The 17,365-nt window shown below is 44.5% G+C and overlaps 1 protein-coding gene and 1 pseudogene across 2 annotated transcripts in view; one reads left to right on the top strand and one right to left on the bottom strand.

Annotated features, from left to right (window-relative positions):
* Positions 1 to 17,365, top strand: part of TXK (TXK tyrosine kinase) — a 61,875-nt gene that overhangs the window by 3,138 nt on the left and 41,372 nt on the right. The window contains exons 2-4 of one of the 2 annotated variants that reach the window (XM_013062706.2): positions 14,714 to 14,768; positions 15,641 to 15,743; positions 16,556 to 16,761. In XM_013062706.2, coding sequence (XP_012918160.1) covers positions 14,714 to 14,768; positions 15,641 to 15,743; positions 16,556 to 16,761 — 364 coding nt within the window. Of the gene's footprint in view, positions 1 to 8,989; positions 14,769 to 15,640; positions 15,744 to 16,555; positions 16,762 to 17,365 lie in introns of those variants that run through there. The other variant, XM_004764929.3, reaches the window with a different exon arrangement.
* LOC123392043 lies at positions 7,008 to 14,663 on the bottom strand (annotated as a pseudogene).

Raw genomic sequence — 17,365 nt, 5'->3', positions numbered from 1 at the left:
GCATGCTGAGATCCCCCCCACTGTTCCTCCGCGAAGCCCACTGGCCAGTGTCATCTGTGCACTTCCTGCCACTGAGGGTCAGTGGACTCTGCTTCCGGCACAAGCGCCAACCCCGTCAGCAGTTCCTGTGGCTGAGCACTTCATATCACGAGCTGGCTCCCTGTCTTGAGTGTGATATTTGTGAACTCATCACGAATTCGGAGGTCACAGACATCAGTCTTCTAGAAAATTCTGCTCTGAGACCTGGGGGCAGAACGGAGTTGTCTGCAAGACACTCCGTCTGCCTCACATCAGCTCATTCCTGGGGGAAAAAAAAAAAATCAATCTTCTTACACAGAGCAAACAATGGCTTCAAGATGCAGGAATATTTGGTGCCTTCGGGGGTGCTCTGGCTAGGATGGGATCAGATGTGCGGTCTTCAGAGAGGCTCTGCCTTCCCTCATCCTTTATACGCCCTGGACACCATCACCCCTGCTGCCCAGAATCCCACCCAGCTTCTGAGGCTTCTAGAGGCTCCTCACTCCTTCCCCACACCCATGGCCCCCTCGGGCCCCAGCCTGGCCAAGTACCCCCAAATGTATCAGTTGACTGTCCCAGGAGCTGGGAACTTGTGTTCTGTTAGGATCCCCTAGAAGTAGCTCTTCCTCTTACTTTAAGGGAAGACTCAAGATGATGTCAAAAACAGTTTGGGGCTTGACATAGGGTTAACTTCTTTTGTCAATACAAGCGAAAAGACTGACCTTTCCGGTGACTATCCTTTCTTAGAAGCAGGGACATTTTAAAATCAAAAGGAAACACCCTGGAGTGTGCTTCTAGAATTCCTCTTAGAAGAAGCGTCTTTTTAATATCAAGGGGAAGTGTATACACAAGGCAAGGATAATTTAATAGCTCAAATATATAGAGGGCATACACTCAGAAAAAAGGATAGCTTTCTAAACTGAATAAACATTTCTTGGAAAAACTCAGTGTCTGACTTCTTCCCTCCTTCCTTCCCGTCCTCCGTCCTGTCTGTCCTGCCTTCTTCCTTTCCTCTTTCCTCCCTCCGAACCCCACTGCTGTGGATTCTTGGTTCAGCGAAACTTTTCTGAAACCTGATCAGAGGTAGAATTTCACGCTAAAGGAAAGCTAGCTGGGTGTCCCCCTTCCCAGGTGTCATTGGTTAAGTCCATTAAAATGTGTTTGCTTTTAAAAGGTCCTTAAGAAATAGAATTTACGATCATCATGAGGACGTTGGGTCTTTCTGGGAATTTCTGGCAACAATGGCACCTAGCTTGCAGTGAACATCGAATCAATCACTCAGAGCCATTTCCCCAAAGCCACAGGCTTTCATTTTCCTCCATGCCCTTCAGCTGCACACACAGCTGCCACCAGAATTCCTCGCCTTAAAACCACAGCCTGGAACGTGTGGGTTGGGCGACTCAACTAGCCCGCCCCCCAGGTTCAAGACAGCTCTCGAGACCGAGCCAGTTCTTTCAGTTTTCAAATAAAAAGCAGCCGCCATCTGCCAGTGATGACCAAATTCAGAAGGAATAAATTTCACTTGAGGCTCTGATTCAGAATGAAACAGTGACGTCGGACATGCCAGGGGATGAAGGTGAGGTTAGGCTGATGTAAACCTCAGAACACTAGAAACGGAGGGAAAGCCACCAACTTTGCTTCCCAGAGGGCTGGGGCCACAGCCTTGTATCCGACAGGTGTTTGGGAGCTGGGGGAGGCGACCTTGGAGCTGTTCTGAGAAATGGTGCTTCTCACATTTGCTCCCTTCCAGTGCCCCCTGGTGGAAGCCTGTTCCCCCACAGCCTCGTTGTGGCCACCCACCCCCGTCCGGAGGCGCCAGGAGCCTTGTGCCAGGGAGACAAGTGTGGAAAAAAGGATTCCCAGGAAGGAACATGAGCCCCAGCTCAAAGGGGAGGTTGGACTGCCTAACCCATGAGAGATGTGTCATTCCGAAAGGTCACAGGGATTACACCAGGACGTGGTGCCCTTTTCCTGATTTGCAGGGACCTGGGATATAATTAAAGATACTTGCCAGGGGAATAAGAAGCAGGTGAAAAGATCAGCGCAGGCATAAGCCTGGGAGAGGAAGCACCGGCTGGCTCCTTCCTGAGATAATCCTCAACCCTTCCAGCGGGCAAATAGTCATTGCCCATCTCTGGGGCATTTTAGTCTCTCTGGCAGGGGCCTTTGATATGCACGAGCTTCTGCCTAAACCCGGAATTTTCCAAAGGCACAAAAGAGTTTTCTCTCTGCAGGTTAATTTCTCTGCAAAGCATGGCTTCCAGAATCCCAGGTTGCCTACAGAAGTGATTCTCCATTTGTTCACTGACCTCGAAAACCTGGGTGAAGCTGTGAATCGAAAACGACCACAGAACTAATAATCACGGATATCTGCTTCGGAGGGAATTGAAATTTCAGTCTATAAATAAAGATGCCTAGTGGCTTGGAAAGTCATGCCAAATGAGGGAACACCAGGGAACTAATCGGTGTTCACACACACACACACACACACACTTTCTTTTTTCATTTACTGAACAATTATTTCTCGGGCAGCAACTTGCTGGGCAGAAGGAATGGAATGGTGAACAAGGCAGAGGTTGGCCTTCCCGCCCACAGCTGCTCCTGGTTTTCCAGGGAGAAGAAAAACCTTCTCATACTTAAATCAGTGGCAGCATAGGTCTGTGCCTTTGCTACTGAATCAGGAAAAATAAGTATTTTTGAAAACACTGATTCCGAAATCGTAGACTGCAGAAGAGAGCAGAGGTCACCCTGGGGATATTTTGGGGTTTGTAATCTACTCATCGGCTTGTAGTCCTACAGGTGAGTAGGGGAAGGCCTTTGCCTAGTGCCTAGATATCTTTCCCACCTGCTGAGTGATACCAGCAATTCCTTCTGGAAGGTTCTGTGTATTTATTTATTTATTTAAAAGATTTTATTTATTTATTTGACAGAGAGAAATCACAAGTAGATGGAGAGGCAGGCAGAGAGAGAGAGAGAGAGAGAGGGAAGCAGGCTCCCTGCCGAGCAGAGAGCGCGATGCGGGACTCGATCCCAGGACCCTGAGATCATGACCTGAGCCGAAAGCAGCGGCTTAACCCACTGAGCCACCCAGGCGCCCCAGTTCTGTGTATTTAAATTTAAGGTATTGTGATAGGTAATTTTATGGGACACCTTGGCTGAGTCATGTTGCCCAGCTGTTTGATCAACATAATTCTGGATGTTTCTGTGAAAGGGTTTGGGGGATGAGGATTTAAATCAAGATTTAAGTCAGTGGTCTTTGAATAAAACAGATTACTCTGCACAATGTCGGTGGGCTTTGCCCAATCAGTTGAAGGCCTTAAGAGAATAGAGCCTGACCTCACCCCAGCGAGAGGCATTCTGCCAGCAGACCGCCTTTGGACTTGAACACAACTCTTCCCTGAGTCTCTATCCTGCCAGCCCACCCCATTAGATTTTGGACCTGCCAGTTCCCACAGTCTTATGAACCAATTCCTTAAAATCAGTCTCTCTCTTCACCTCAATATAAGGGTCATGCTTATAAACATGAAAATGCCTTCCAAAGAAGGACTACAGTGTAGCATGTTTCCTACTGTATCTGTTTATGATATCATTGATCCCTTACCAACAGTAAGTTTCAGAGCCTCTCCTGAGAACTGTTTGGGTGGTAGGGAGAGACAGAGCCCTTGAGAGTCCTGAACGGTGGGAACATCTGCCTTTGAGTCAGGGGTGGAGAGTCCGCTCAGGACAAGGGAGTTGGGAGCAAAGAATCAGCTTTGGCTTGCTTGGCCTTATTCCCTTGTTTTGTCTTCAGAGGGAGAATCACATCTACTTACATCTGTTTACCTTAAAACATAGCCTGTGAGTACCTGACTGAGTTCTAGGGAGCTGGCTGAGGGAACAGGTTGGGAATTAAATGAGTAATCTCTATGATTTGGGTGCCTCAGCTCTGCTGTCTTATTTAATCTTCTCATCCGTAAGGATAGTCTTGTTCTGCTTCCAGTCTCTGAGCCAAAGTCTCTGGGCTTGAATTCCGACTCAGCAGCTTTTTAATTCTGTGACAAATTACTGAACTTTTCCTTCTCTTAGCATTTTCACTCTGTAAAATGGGGTAATAACAGGACCGATTTCAATGTTTAGGGAGTAACTTAGCATAAAATGTAGTGAGATCTTAGTGTAGAGCCTGCTTACAGTAAGGCCTATGTTGGGGAACTGCCTTTCCTAGAAGGTAGGTTTCATTCCTATATTTTCCAGATAAGGTTGCTGAGTGATTGGCCAGAATCACATTGTTGCCACAAGAAAATGGAGCCATAAAATTAACAAGTCAGGAAACAACAGATGTTGACAGGGATGTGGAGAAAGGGGAACCCTCCTACACTGTTGCTGGGAATGCAAGCTGCTACAGCCACTCTAAAAAACAGCATGGAGGTTCTTCAAAAAGTTAAAAATAGAGCTACCCTACGACCCAGCAATCACACTACTGGGTATTTCCGCTAAAGATACAAATGTAGTGATCTGAAGGGGCGTGTGCACCCGAATGTTTATAGCAGCAACGCCCACAATATCCAAACTATGGAAAGAACCTAGATGTCCATCAACAGATGAATGGATAAAGAAGATGTGGTATATATACAATGGAATACTATGCAGCCATCAACCGCCCCTCCCCGAAATCTTGCTATTTGCAATGACGTGGATAGAACTAGAGGGTGTTATGCTAAGCAAAATAAGTCAATCAGTGAAAGACAATTATCATATGATCTCCCTGATATGAGGAATTTGAGAGGCAAGGTGATGGGCAGTAGGGAGGGAAAAAATGAAACAAGATGGGATCCGGAGGGAGACAAATCATCAGAGATTCTTAATCTCAGGAAACAAACTGAGGGTTACTGGGGGTCGGGGAGAGAGATAGGGTGGCAGGGTGATGGACATTGGGGAGCGTATGTGCTACGGTGAGTGCTGTGAATTGTATAAGACTGAGGATTCATAGACCTGTACCCTGGGGCAAATAATAGATTATATGTTTAAAAAAAAAAAAAGTTAAAAAAAAAAAAGAAGAGAAGAGAAAAGAAAAGAAAAGTAAAGAAAATGGAGCCATGATTTGACTGCAAGTTGGTCTATACCAAAACCCACTTACCCCCATGCGCTGTCCTAATACGGAAAAAAGTCCTCAAACACCAGAGAGGGTTTCACTCTTTCATCTAGCATCTCAGGGATTGGTGCTTTATTTTGGATAAGTTACTTCTTTATTTAATGTCTCTGGGACAGAGGGTTAGGCTTATGACCTATAAGTACTAGCCAAAGCTCCGGAAGCCATTCTTGTCAACTTCGCTGTTCTACTTAGTCAAAAGGTTGTGGTCAGCCCTGCTTGTTCTGTGGCCAGCCTCGTGCTGTGCGATGTCCTGTGGTAGAATGAGCTACTGAAGAGTAGAGCCCAGGTGGGGTGTGGTGGTGTGGGGGTATGGGCGAGGCTAATTTATTGAGTTCTCTGTGTGCCCGGCAGCCGTGCTGGGGGCTCTGGGAAGCGCTGTCATGGAGGAGATTACAGTGTGGTTCAGTGGTTCTCAAAATCAAGGGATTTTTGTACGCCGCTCCCCCTCCCCCACCCCAACCCCGGGACATTTGACAATCAATGTCTGGGAGTGTTTTGGTTTTCACGACTGGGAAGAGGAGGTGGATGTCAAAGGAGGGAGGGGTTGCTGCTGATTCTTGGTCATAAAGGTGCTGCTGAAGAAACTGTAGGGCACAGGACAGCATCCCCCAACTCCCCAAGAATCATCCAATCTGAGAAGTCAACTGTGGGGTGACCGAGAAACCTATGAGAGATGGAGCCTACGCAAAGATGGTCCTTGAGATGGCCGTCTAACGTGGTGCCCAATTACGAGCCACAGTGCAGGACAGATCACTTGTGCTCTGGGAGCCTGGAGGACCATTAGATGGGAGTGAACTGCAGTGGAAGTCCTTTTCAGGCTGGAGGCAGGAGTGCTGGGAGTGACTGTGAGAGCAGAGCAAGGGCAGGAAGCTGGTGCGTGAGCAGTGGTGAACGTGGAGAGTTGGGAGTGGAGCTGGCCAGGTTATGGAAGGCGATGAGTGTAAGAGAGGGTATCCTCTTGGGGCGCCTGGGTGGCTCAGTGGGTTAGGCCGCTGCCTTTGGCTCAGGTCATGATCTCGGGGTCCTGGGATCGAGTCCCGCGTCGGGCTCTCTGCTCAGCGGGGAGCCTGCCTCCCTCTCTCTCTCTCTGCCTGCCTCTCCATCTACTTGTGATTTCTCTCTGTCAAATGGATGGATAAAATCTTAAAAAAAAAAAAAAAAAGAGAGGGTATCCTCTTGATGCTGTATGTAGTTGAGAGTCTTTTCAGGAGCTGAGGAAGGAGAGCAGTTGGCTGAAACAGACTTTCAGGAAAATGGACTTAGAGGATGGATCGAAGGAAGGGATGCTCAGGGGCAGGGCTCAGAGGCTGGGACTTCGGCCAATTCATTCAGTCACTGAGCGACACTGTGCCCAGAGGTTGAGAGAGGAGACTCCGGAGTCGGGCTGCCTCGGTCCGATCCTGGTTGTCCACTTAAAAGCTCTTTGACTCTCAGCAAGGAGGCTCCTCTCTGTGGCCAGATTCTTCATCGTAAAGAGGCAATCTATTTAACCCAGGGTTAAGTGAGGAGTCAATGAGTTACCACAGATGTGGGCTGATGAGGGCTTGGATAAGATTGGTAGCAGGGAGAGAAAAAGGAAAGAGCCAAACAATTTCAACAGACTCATGGCAGATGGGATACAAGGGACCGGCTTCGGGCAGAATCCATTCTGTGCTGGAATCATACTCAGACATGCGAAGATTAGAAAAGGGGATCCAATATAGGTTTTTGTTTTGTTTTGTTTTCTTACGAATATGGTATTTATTTGTCCTCCCTCTGTCAAACCCTGAGCCAACCACTTTCCCTGGGGTGTATGGGAAAAGGAACATGAGGGCAGATGAGACACAGGAGAAAGACCTATGGGGAGGTGGAAAAGGTTCCATCACATGGTGAAGGGAGTGAGAAAGGCCACCATCAGGCAAAGGAGCCCTACGGCCACCAAGTGGGCAAAGCCCAGAATGGCGTAGGAGAAGAGCTGTTGCTTCAGAGAGGGGTTCCTGGCATAATCAAAATGAGGCTCCTGAGCACAGCCCCAATTCTAGCCCCACAGCCAGCCACTCCTACCATGACAGCCCCGGCCCCGATGCACCTGGCTGCTGTGTCCGTGTCCCTTGTAATGGCACTGGCTCAGAAGCCGGGTCTGGGAATCAGGGAGTTCAGGGGGGGGGGCGGGGGGCTGCCAAGCTGCTGAGACTCTCATCTGTCAGCGTCTCTGGTGGTTTTAGCACCGGTGCAGACAGTGGTCGGCTCAACCGCTGAGAGGTGTTCTTGACCAAGAAGGGGTAGAGAGGAACTTTGCACAGGTGCACAATTTCAGGGGATGAAGGGCTGTGGCAGGAGAGCTGCCCCCAGTGCAGAGAGGACAGAGAGGGGTGTGGGGAGGGCTAGGATAGTTTTCTTATGGGGGCTCATGAGGAAGATGAAAATTCCAGTTGGGCAAAAGGTAAGTCAGTGGCTGAATTAGAGAAATAAAAAGTTTTTTAGGAAAAAGTTTTTTTTCCTAAAAGTCACGTACATGTAAAAAATTCTTAGTCCTGGAATGGGTCCTTAACTATCTAACCACAGGTCTACCTGATTTTCCGGGGCATTTTCTCTTTTTAATCTATAAATTTCAGTTTTGAAATATTTCAAGCATTGGGAAAAATATAGAGAATAACATAACCTGCTTGTGATTATTCAAGGAGTAGAGTGGGTGTTCTGAAAAGGTTTTCATTTGATGCTTCTTCAAACTAATTCCTTGATGTGTCCATTCACTCAACAAATATTTGTAGGATGCATATTAAATGCTAACAATTTCTAGAGCCTCTTGAGATATAACTGAACAAAATAGACAAAGATCCCTGTTTACATTCCAGTAGAGGAGACAGACGGTAAAAAAATAAAATGAAATAAAATAAATAAATCGATCACATAGTACGCAAGAAGGTAAAAAATGCCATCAAGAAAGAAAGAAAGAGGGATGCCTGGGTGGCTCAGTGGTTTAGGCCTCTGCCTTCGGCTCAGGTCATGATCTCAGGGTCCTGGGATCGAGCCCCACATCGGGCTCTCTGCTCAGCGGGGAGCCTGCTTCCTCTTCTCTCTCTGCCTGCTTCTCTGCCTACTTGTGATCTCTGTCTGTCAAATACATAAATAAAATCTTAAAAAAAAATAAAGGAAGTAAGGAAGGAAAAGAAAGAAAGAAAGAGAGGAAGGAAGGAAGAAGGGAAGGAAGGAAGGAAGAAAGAAAGAGAGAGAGAGAGAGAAGAAAAAATGAGCAAAGTAACAAATATCCAAGTCGGGGAGTCAGGGAGCAGGGGGTGGCAGCAGTCATCAATCAAGGCAATCTTCATTTAGAAGGTAAGATTGGAACAAAGACTTGAAGGAGTGGCAGGAGTTAAGAAAATTGGATGATAATTCTATTTTTAATTTTTTTGAGGAGCCTCCAGGCTGTTTGCCACAGTAGCTGCACCAACTCACATTCCCACCAAGAGCACACGAGGGTTCCCTTTTCTCCACATCCTCAGTAATACTTATTATTTCTTATCTTTTTGATAATAGCCATCCTGACGGATGTGATGTGGCATCTGTAGTTTTGATCACTTCCCTGATGGTCAGTGATGTTGAGAGCCTCTTTTCATGTGTCTCTGGAAAAATGCCTATTAGATCCTCTGCCAATTTTAAAATCAGATTATGTGTGTGGGGGGGTTGGTGTTGAGTGATACAAGTTCTTTTATATTTTGGATATGAACCACTTATCCAATATATGATTTACAAATATCTTCTCCCATTCAATAGTTTGCCTTTTTATTTTGTTGGTGGTTTCCTTTGCCACGCAAAAGCTTTTTAGTTTGATGTAGTTTTCTTTTACCTTTTTTGGGTCCTTTCCTGATGACCCAGTAATTTCACTTCTGAGTATTTACCTGAGGAAAACAAAACCACTGATTTGAAGAGATAAATCCACCCCTATATTTACTGCAGCTTTATGTATAATAACCAAGATAAGGAAACAGCCCAGGTGTCTACTGTGGTGACTGGATACCCAGACTCGATATCCACTGTGTATCCAGAGGACTGGATAAAGAAACTGTGAGATATAAATATATAACTCAGTGGTGAGAAAGAATGAAATCTTACTGTTCACCCACATGGGTGGACCTGGAGGTGATTATGTTAAGTGAAATAAGTCAGACAGAAAAGACAAATATCATATGATTTCACTTACATGTAGACTCTAAAACACAAAGCAAATGAACATACCAAAACGGAAACAGACTCAGAATACAGAGAACAAACTAGGAGTTGCCAGAAGAGAGAGAGGTGGAGGCACAGGCAAAATGGGCGGAGGGGATTATGAGGTACAAAGTTTCAGACATGAAATAAGTAACTCACAGGGATGAAAGATTCAGCATAGGGAGTTCAGTCAATAATACTGTCATAACACTGCATGGTGACAGACGGTAACTACACTTACTGTGGTGAACATTACATAATGTATGTAATTGTTGAATCACTATGTTGAATACCTGAAATGAATATAATATTTTATGTTGATTATACTTCAATAAACTGCGGGGAGAGCAGGCCTGGCGTGACTCAGGAGCAGCGAGGCGGGCAATGTGGGTGTGTGACGTGAGCAAGGACATGTTGGACAGAAATGAGGGGCAACGGGAGGCCAGTTCACAGAGAGTTTTATAGGCTAGTGTGAGACATTCAATGAAATGGGGAGTCTTTGTGGGATTTGGAAACAAGGAGCAACATGATCCAACTTAGGTTTTCCATTAATTACTCTGGCTGCTGTGCCAAAATGAGACCATAGGGAGTTTAAGGTAGAAGTGGGAAGAAGTCAGCAGGCTGTAGGTATAATCCAGATGAATGATGGTGGCTTAGGCCACGGTAGTAACAGAAGGGTAGGAAAAGCAGTAATATTGTGTGTGTGTGTGTGTGTGTGTGTGTGTGAGACAGAGAGAGAGAGAGAGAGGAAAAGAGAGAGTTTTAAACCATGGTGAAATATACATAACATAAAATTTGCCATTTTAATTATCTGTAAGTGTATAGTTCGGTGGCATTACGTACATCTGAATGATCATACAACCATCCCCACTGTCCATCTTCAGACCATTTTCATTCCAAACTGAAACTCATGAATACATTTTGAAGGCAGAATCAACATGCTTTCATACAGGTTAGACTGGGGTGTGAGAGAAAGAGAAGAGTCAAAGACAACTCCAAGATCATTGACCTGAGCCACTGGAAAAATGATCTCGCTACTGATGAAATGGAGAGGATGGGTAGAGCAAATCTGGGGAGGAAGGAAGAGAAGGAGTTCAGATTTCTTCATGTGAGCTGGAGGTGTCCTCTAGACACCCAAGTGGAGAATTTGAGACTGCATTTGGGTATGCAAATCTGGAACGCACTGGAACTGGATAGAGGTATATATTTGGATGTCATCGTGTCATTGGCAGATAGATTGTTTTTAAGAGGAATGAGATAATCACAGGAGTGAATGAGACAGAGAAAAGATCAAAAGCTTTGGAGCAGGCTATTTAACCCCAGGCTGAGAGGGTAGGAAGGAAGAGAAGTAGCAAAGGAAACCAAGAAGAAAGAAAACCAAGAGAAGAGTGTGGAATGCTGCTGAGAGGTCAAGTAAGATGAGGACATCCAGTTCACCATGGGATAAGGAGTGCGTAGGTCACTGGAGACCCTAGCAAGAGCAATTTGGGGGAAGTAGTAGGAACAAAAGCTTGACTGGAATGGGTTAAGAGAAAACGAGAGATGAAGTGGAAGCAACAAGAAAAGGTGAGTCATTTCTAGATTTTACTCTAAATGGGGAGCAAAACTGATCAAGGAAATTATATCAAGAGTAGTTTCTTTTGTTTTTAATGGGGAAAGTAGCAGCATATTTATATGATAATGGCAATGATCCAGTGGAGAGGGGAATGGTCATACAAGAGAGGGAAGAAGTATTTTTAAAATGTTGAATTTGAATACCTCTACGTGAGGCCATAGCATTTTTGTCACATTCTAAACCGTAGTCTGACCCACTTCATTCATTTGTGTAACCTACATTTGACTTTGCATCTCTTGGCCTGGATAGATACAGATCTATATGGGGCTCTAAAACAACACTGGAGTCAATTGGCAAGAATGTAAACTAGATCCAGTCCTGCTAAAGTAGACAGAGCCCCTAAGTGCTAACGCACCCTCTTTCTCAGAGTGTTTTGGTCATTTTTTTTCATGCAGATACTACCAGAAAATTGACAGAAGCTGTTGAAATCCCAAAACTTAATAATACATAATAAATATAGTGCAGATTTGGGGGGCTCAGTAATTTTATTTTAGTGTCTAGAAATCAACCTTGGCATGGTCCTTGGAAAATGGGTGATTTCTGGTTGCAGGCAAAAGATGAGAGAAAATTATTAAGTCAAGGGTGAGTGATAAAGCAGCAATGGGAGGAAAGATGAGTCTTCGCTGGGCTTAGGCTGGAACTATGTCTCCACAGTGGAATGAGACATTTACCACTGGACCACCAATGTTTCTGTAGCCCAAAGACTGAGTATGATAATGTCCAAGTCAGAGACAGGCAAGTAACTAATGCATGAACCTAGGTTTGGAAGGTCAAATTCTGTGAAAGGAAGGGAAGCTGATATAGCCTTATAACTGTTTGAGTATCTTTATTCTTATCTATCCTATACCCCTAGAAGGATGATCCATAGGGATCAAATATGGTAGCCAACCTCCATGATGGCTAAGTGAGCCCAGCCTCTTGGTATTCTTTCTTCTCCACCTTGCACTGGAAACTTAATCTGTAGGGGTTGGATCAACATGCTTCCAAGTCCTGGCTTCTGGTTGGATTACACTAAAGGGGAGTCCTGGGAGGAAGTTATGGTGAGGTTGCCTTGAGTTGGTTGTGTCTCTCAACAGCAGATTTTTGCTCCTATCAAAGAGATTTTGGCTCTACTTGTCTCTTTCTCACTTTCCTGGTCCTTTTGGACCTAGGGATGGTGTCACTTCTAGTACTCCTGGACCCAGCTTCCCTTACCTCCATCCACACCTTTGTAATTAGTTCCTTCGTGTATGAACCCTTTTAAAATTGTTCTAATTTAAATATGTCATGTTTCATATTGGAAACCTGACTAATACAGTAATTGGTATCAGAAGTGGCTCCAGGAAACAGAGTCAAAACTAGATCTGAGATTTATCTGGTCATATTATTTAGAGGTCCAAGGAAGCCTTATTGCTGGGGGAAATAACTCAATTATAATTACTCGAATTATCATTATTGGCAGCCTGGAATGAAGGGAAAAATGCTAGCTATATGGAAATCCTATAAAGTCTCAAGATGGAAATCAGAGCACAATCCCCTAGGAATTAGAAGTGATGCCTCGACACTGTGCTGATAATTATTTTTAACTTGAAAAGTAGCTGCTGGCTTGCTACTGGTGAAGACTGAATGGTCAACCATGGATCATGAAATATTTATGTGATTCAAACCGCCTGTCTTAAATTGAGTGTTATCTGATTCAATGAACCATAAAATTAGGCAGGAATAGCAGTACTCCATCATAATATGGAAGCCGTGTATTTGAAAGTAGGCCCCAGGAGATCTAGAAGGCTCAAGATAGCTTCAGGAGCAGGTGACTTATACTCACATAGTACCTGCTCTTTCTGCTTCTCCTTCAACGCACACAAGAGGCCTCAGGGGAGTTCCTCAACAAGTCTCATGTATAGATAGATCTGAATCCTGAGCACAGATGAGTGGGAAATAAACAGCCATCATGCTATAGCCACATTCAGAGGTCTCCTGAAAGATGATGCTGAAATGAAATCCTCCCAGAACTTCAAAAAAGTTTGTTTATACTTCATTAGGAAGATAGTCTGAGATATTGACCTACGATAACTAACTAGTGATGGCCCCCCCCCCCAAAAAAAAAGTTGGTTTGCTAGTTGGGAACATGGAAGGTACAAGGTCAGGAGACTTTTAGCAAGGTCTGGGGAGAGAATTATGGCTGAAACTCTTGGAATGGGGACAGAATGGAAAGATAAAGTCAGAGGTCTACAAGATGATACATTCCGTTAGCCTGTTTTCAGTTTTGTTTGTGCTTCTTCAATGGTTCTCTGAATACTCTTAACCATGGTGTTCCATGATTCAGAAGCAGCTGGCTTATAGGACAGAGGAATGGCCAGCTAAAAGCTCAGTTACTACTATGATGTCTGGGAGATAACATCTTGCAATGTTGGAGTGGTATCCTATAGGATGCAGTGAATGTCTTAAACCAGCAACAAGTATAGAGCCAGGATGCATGAGTTGGGGAACTAAGGAGAGGTATTTGGAGTGGTCCCTCTCACCATCTCATCTAATAACCCACTGCAATATTGTTCATTTTATCTGTGACCTTGGGGTTGGTGGGAGGCAGATTAACCTCTGCCTCATAAAGCTTCTCAAAGGGGTTAGGTATGATTATCCTGTTTTGGCAGATAGGAATACCAGAAGTTGAGATCCCCCTCTGGCCATTTTGAGATTCCTTGTGCCACTGAATTGGAAGTATGGTGGAAGTATGACTGTACTGACATCACCTGGTGTTAACATGATGGCTGATGAAACTCCATTGCCTCCCCTGTTTTGGGGGCACAGAGTAGAGGCTGAGGGTAGACTGCACTGGGGCTCTTCTGTTTGTACCCCACTTCCATTTTCCTGGGACTTGGGAGATGATGTCTAATTTAATCTTCTCAACAACCCTATACCAATAGTAGGTCTTCTTGATTACCCTCTTCCCATACACCTGGGACTGTTCTAGGTTCTTCCCAGGAACTGGTTCAATCAGTCTTCCCAGTAGTCTTACATGCTAAGTATCTAATTGTTCCCATTTTACAGACAAGGGAACTTAAGTGCAGAGCAGTTCAGTAAATTCCCCTGATTAACCTCTGCCTCGTAAGGCTTCTCAAAGGGGTTAGGTATGATTATCCTGTTTTGGCAGATAGGAAAACGAAGACTTAGAGAAGTGAAGGGACTCATTGCACATATAGTCACCCACACAGCGAGGATTCAAACCCAAGTCTGTCTAACCTCAGAACTCATGTCCAACATACTCTTTGCTTCCTTAATTCTTCATTGTCTGGTGTCACGATGAGAAATCCAGGTTCTATGAACATAAAATATTAAGTAATAAAATATTTAAAAATATTTTTAGAAGAAATATGATGGACCTAATTCAAAATCCATGCTAACAGATTTCCTAGGAGAACATTGCTTTTGGAATCCTATTCTTTTATGCATTTATTAGCTGACATTAGCCCCAATCAAGGTAAAGTAGAATACAGTGGTCATTGTCATTCACAGACCGAGGAAATGCATAAACCAGACCTGGGGAGAAGAGCCTGAGACGGGAAACCACACTGGTCAGGGTGCCAGTAACTTCTTTTTGCTTTTGAGACAGTTTCTCACCTGCCACCAGTAAAGGGGGGCAGAGTCAAGACCTAGCATATGTTTCATCATTCCTATCGCTCCCTGGGAATTTCCTTCCGGAAATTTCCTCCTTTGGACTAGCACCACTGACCTCATCTAGCGAATATCATGGACTTACGGCTCTCCCACAATGATCTGCTTTTCAGATAATACCATCCAGTCGATTTTCTGTTGCTGTTGCTGCTGTTCCTTGCAGAAGCGGTGAGTCTACTTCTGAGGGCAACTTCTTGGAATTCATTCATTTCATTTCTTTATCGTCTGTTGCGTCTGTGTCTCTCTGTATCTGCTGTTCCCTTTGTCTGGGAAACCCTTGCCCCACTTCCTCCCTGCTGAGTGCCTAGTGATCTAAAGGCATAAGTAAAATTTCAGGTTTTCAACCATCTGTCCTGGTTGGATCCCTTGGACATTAATTGCTCCTTCCATTGCATTCCCATAGCATGTGGCTTGGTTCTGTATTTGATATTTATTTTGTGTATGCTCTTTGCTTTCTGTGTTCCACTTAATAATTTTTACCCTTTAAGTGCAAGAATCCTGTCTTATTTATTTGAATACCTCCTGCCCCCAATGATCAGAGTCTCTTGCACTTTGATGCCCAGCAAACGATTGTACAGAGTAAATGCGAGGTACCGTGAAAAGAGGAACGGCTAGCATTTAATGGGAGTGTCCTCTCTGCAAGACTGTGCTAAAGGATTTGCATTTATTAGTTCAAGTAACTCTCAAAAACACCTATGGCCTTTCTAATCTCCATCTGACAGATGAGGGAACTGAGGTTTCACCAGCTCTGGTTTGGGAGTGGGACATGAGGTTTCACCGGCTCTGGTTCGGGAGACGGACATAACAACGTTTCTTCAATTTTATTCCATAAAAACTCCACATGCTCTTCGTACCACTAGCTCCTCAGTAAGGAAAATGCAGTTCTGGGAGGTGGTAACTTGCCCGTGGGAAGTCTTCTGAGTAAGAAGGGAGTTGGAAAGAGACCTGGAGCTTCCTCTTCGTTTCATGAGTATTGGGGGAATGCTTGGATAACCCGAATTCAGGTCATTGTTGGTAACATGGTTGTTTTTCAATCTCAGACAAGTCAGAACACAAATAAGCCTGAGCAAGGATGAAGAATTTCCAGAAAAATATACACGGCATCGCAGGCCATGGTTCAGGGAATTGCCAAGCAAGAAGCGAGTGAGTATCATCTTGATGAGGGGGAGGGAACAGAGGAAGCATGTGTTTTTAGGGACTAAGCTCCTCGAGGTACTGTTTGTGGCCACACGCAGAATCTCATGTCATGCTCGGTGCCTGAGGAGGGCTTCATAAACACCCAGTGAATGAATTCCTTAGAAGAGAGCAAAAGGAAAAAAAAAAAAAAAAGACCATTTAAATTAGCCTACTCTGCTATGTTTTGGCAGAACTTGAAACCAGACAGGGAATGGGGAAAAATGTCTTCTGCCATTTTTGAAAGCAGGAGTAATTTTCAGTTCACTGTTGGAGGGAACCGTGTTCTTAAGAAGTGTGATAAGCTCAAACACAGATCACAGCGTGTGAAAGGGAAGGTCTGTTTGTCATTTTTCAAGAGAGAAAAACCCATAAAACAAAGTGAAACTATTGGGGGGGGATTAAATTTTAAGAATGTGGCTTAAAAAAACATGCAGGGGCACCTGGTTGGCTCAGTCCGTGGATCATGCGACGCTTGATCTCATGGTCATGAGTTCGAGCCCCGTGTTGAGCATAGAACTATTTTAAAAAAGAAAAGAGAAACATCCGCTGCAATGCTGGCAAGAGAATTTGTGATCTTGACAGCTTACAAAATGCTGAGTGTGTTGCTGGATTCAGAGGTTGTTTTATGGTCATATCCTATATTTATCCCACTCTGGTTTTTGCTCTGGTGAAGCCAGAGGGGAGAATTGGGGCAGCAGGGGAATATATTCTATCTCTATTCTTTTTTAGTGCAGATGACTAAAACAATAGTACAGCAAATCACTCCTTGGTTTTTACAGTCCAACAGAGACCACGGGCAACCATCGAAACGTAAGCCACTGCCTCCCCTCCCCCCATCCGAGGTTCCCGAAGAGAAGATCCAAGTAAAGGCACTGTATGATTTCCTGCCCAGAGAGCCCTGTGATTTAGCATTGAAGAGATCAGAGGAATACCTCATACTGGAGAAGTATAACCCTCACTGGTGGAAGGCAAGAGACCGTTTAGGGTAAGAACCGTGCCACGGTCCTTATCGAATTCCTCTTCGTTTATCCTCTGAAGACTTCTGAAGCAGAAAATCTGCGTTATGGCTCTTTTTCTCTGGGTTTAGAATTCTTCCTTCTGCATGAGCAGAACCGGTCCCTACACATTCTATCTGTATGAGAGAGCACGACAGCATTGCGATTTCAGGCAGAGTCACAGAACTGCAAACACCTGGCTTCACATCCCCATGCTGTCACTTACTGCTGTATGTCCTTGGCCAGTCACTTACCCTGACTGAGTTTCCCTCCCTCCTTCCTTCCCTTCCTTTATTGAGATATAATTGACATATGACATTATATTTATTTCCGGTGTACAATGTAATAATTTGATATATATGTATATATAAATGAATGATCACCACAATATGGGTAGTTAATATCCATCACTCCAAATAGTCAACAGCATTTTTTTTCTTGCCATGAAAAGTTTTATGATTGACTCCCTTAGCAATTCTCAAAATGCAATATAGTATGCCACCAAACTGTTCTCTGTATCTCTGAGCTTATTTTTTTTAATTAAAAATTTTTTCAGATTCCATGTATAATTGAGATCGTACAGTATTTGCCTTT

This window comes from Mustela putorius, unplaced genomic scaffold, assembly GCF_011764305.1.
Source record: "Mustela putorius furo isolate JIRA1106 unplaced genomic scaffold, ASM1176430v1.1 tig00000430_pilon_pilon_pilon, whole genome shotgun sequence".
Taxonomy (NCBI): Eukaryota; Metazoa; Chordata; class Mammalia; order Carnivora; family Mustelidae; genus Mustela; species Mustela putorius.
Note: the sequence above shows the minus strand (reverse complement) of the source record. Positions and strands in the feature narration are given on the sequence as shown.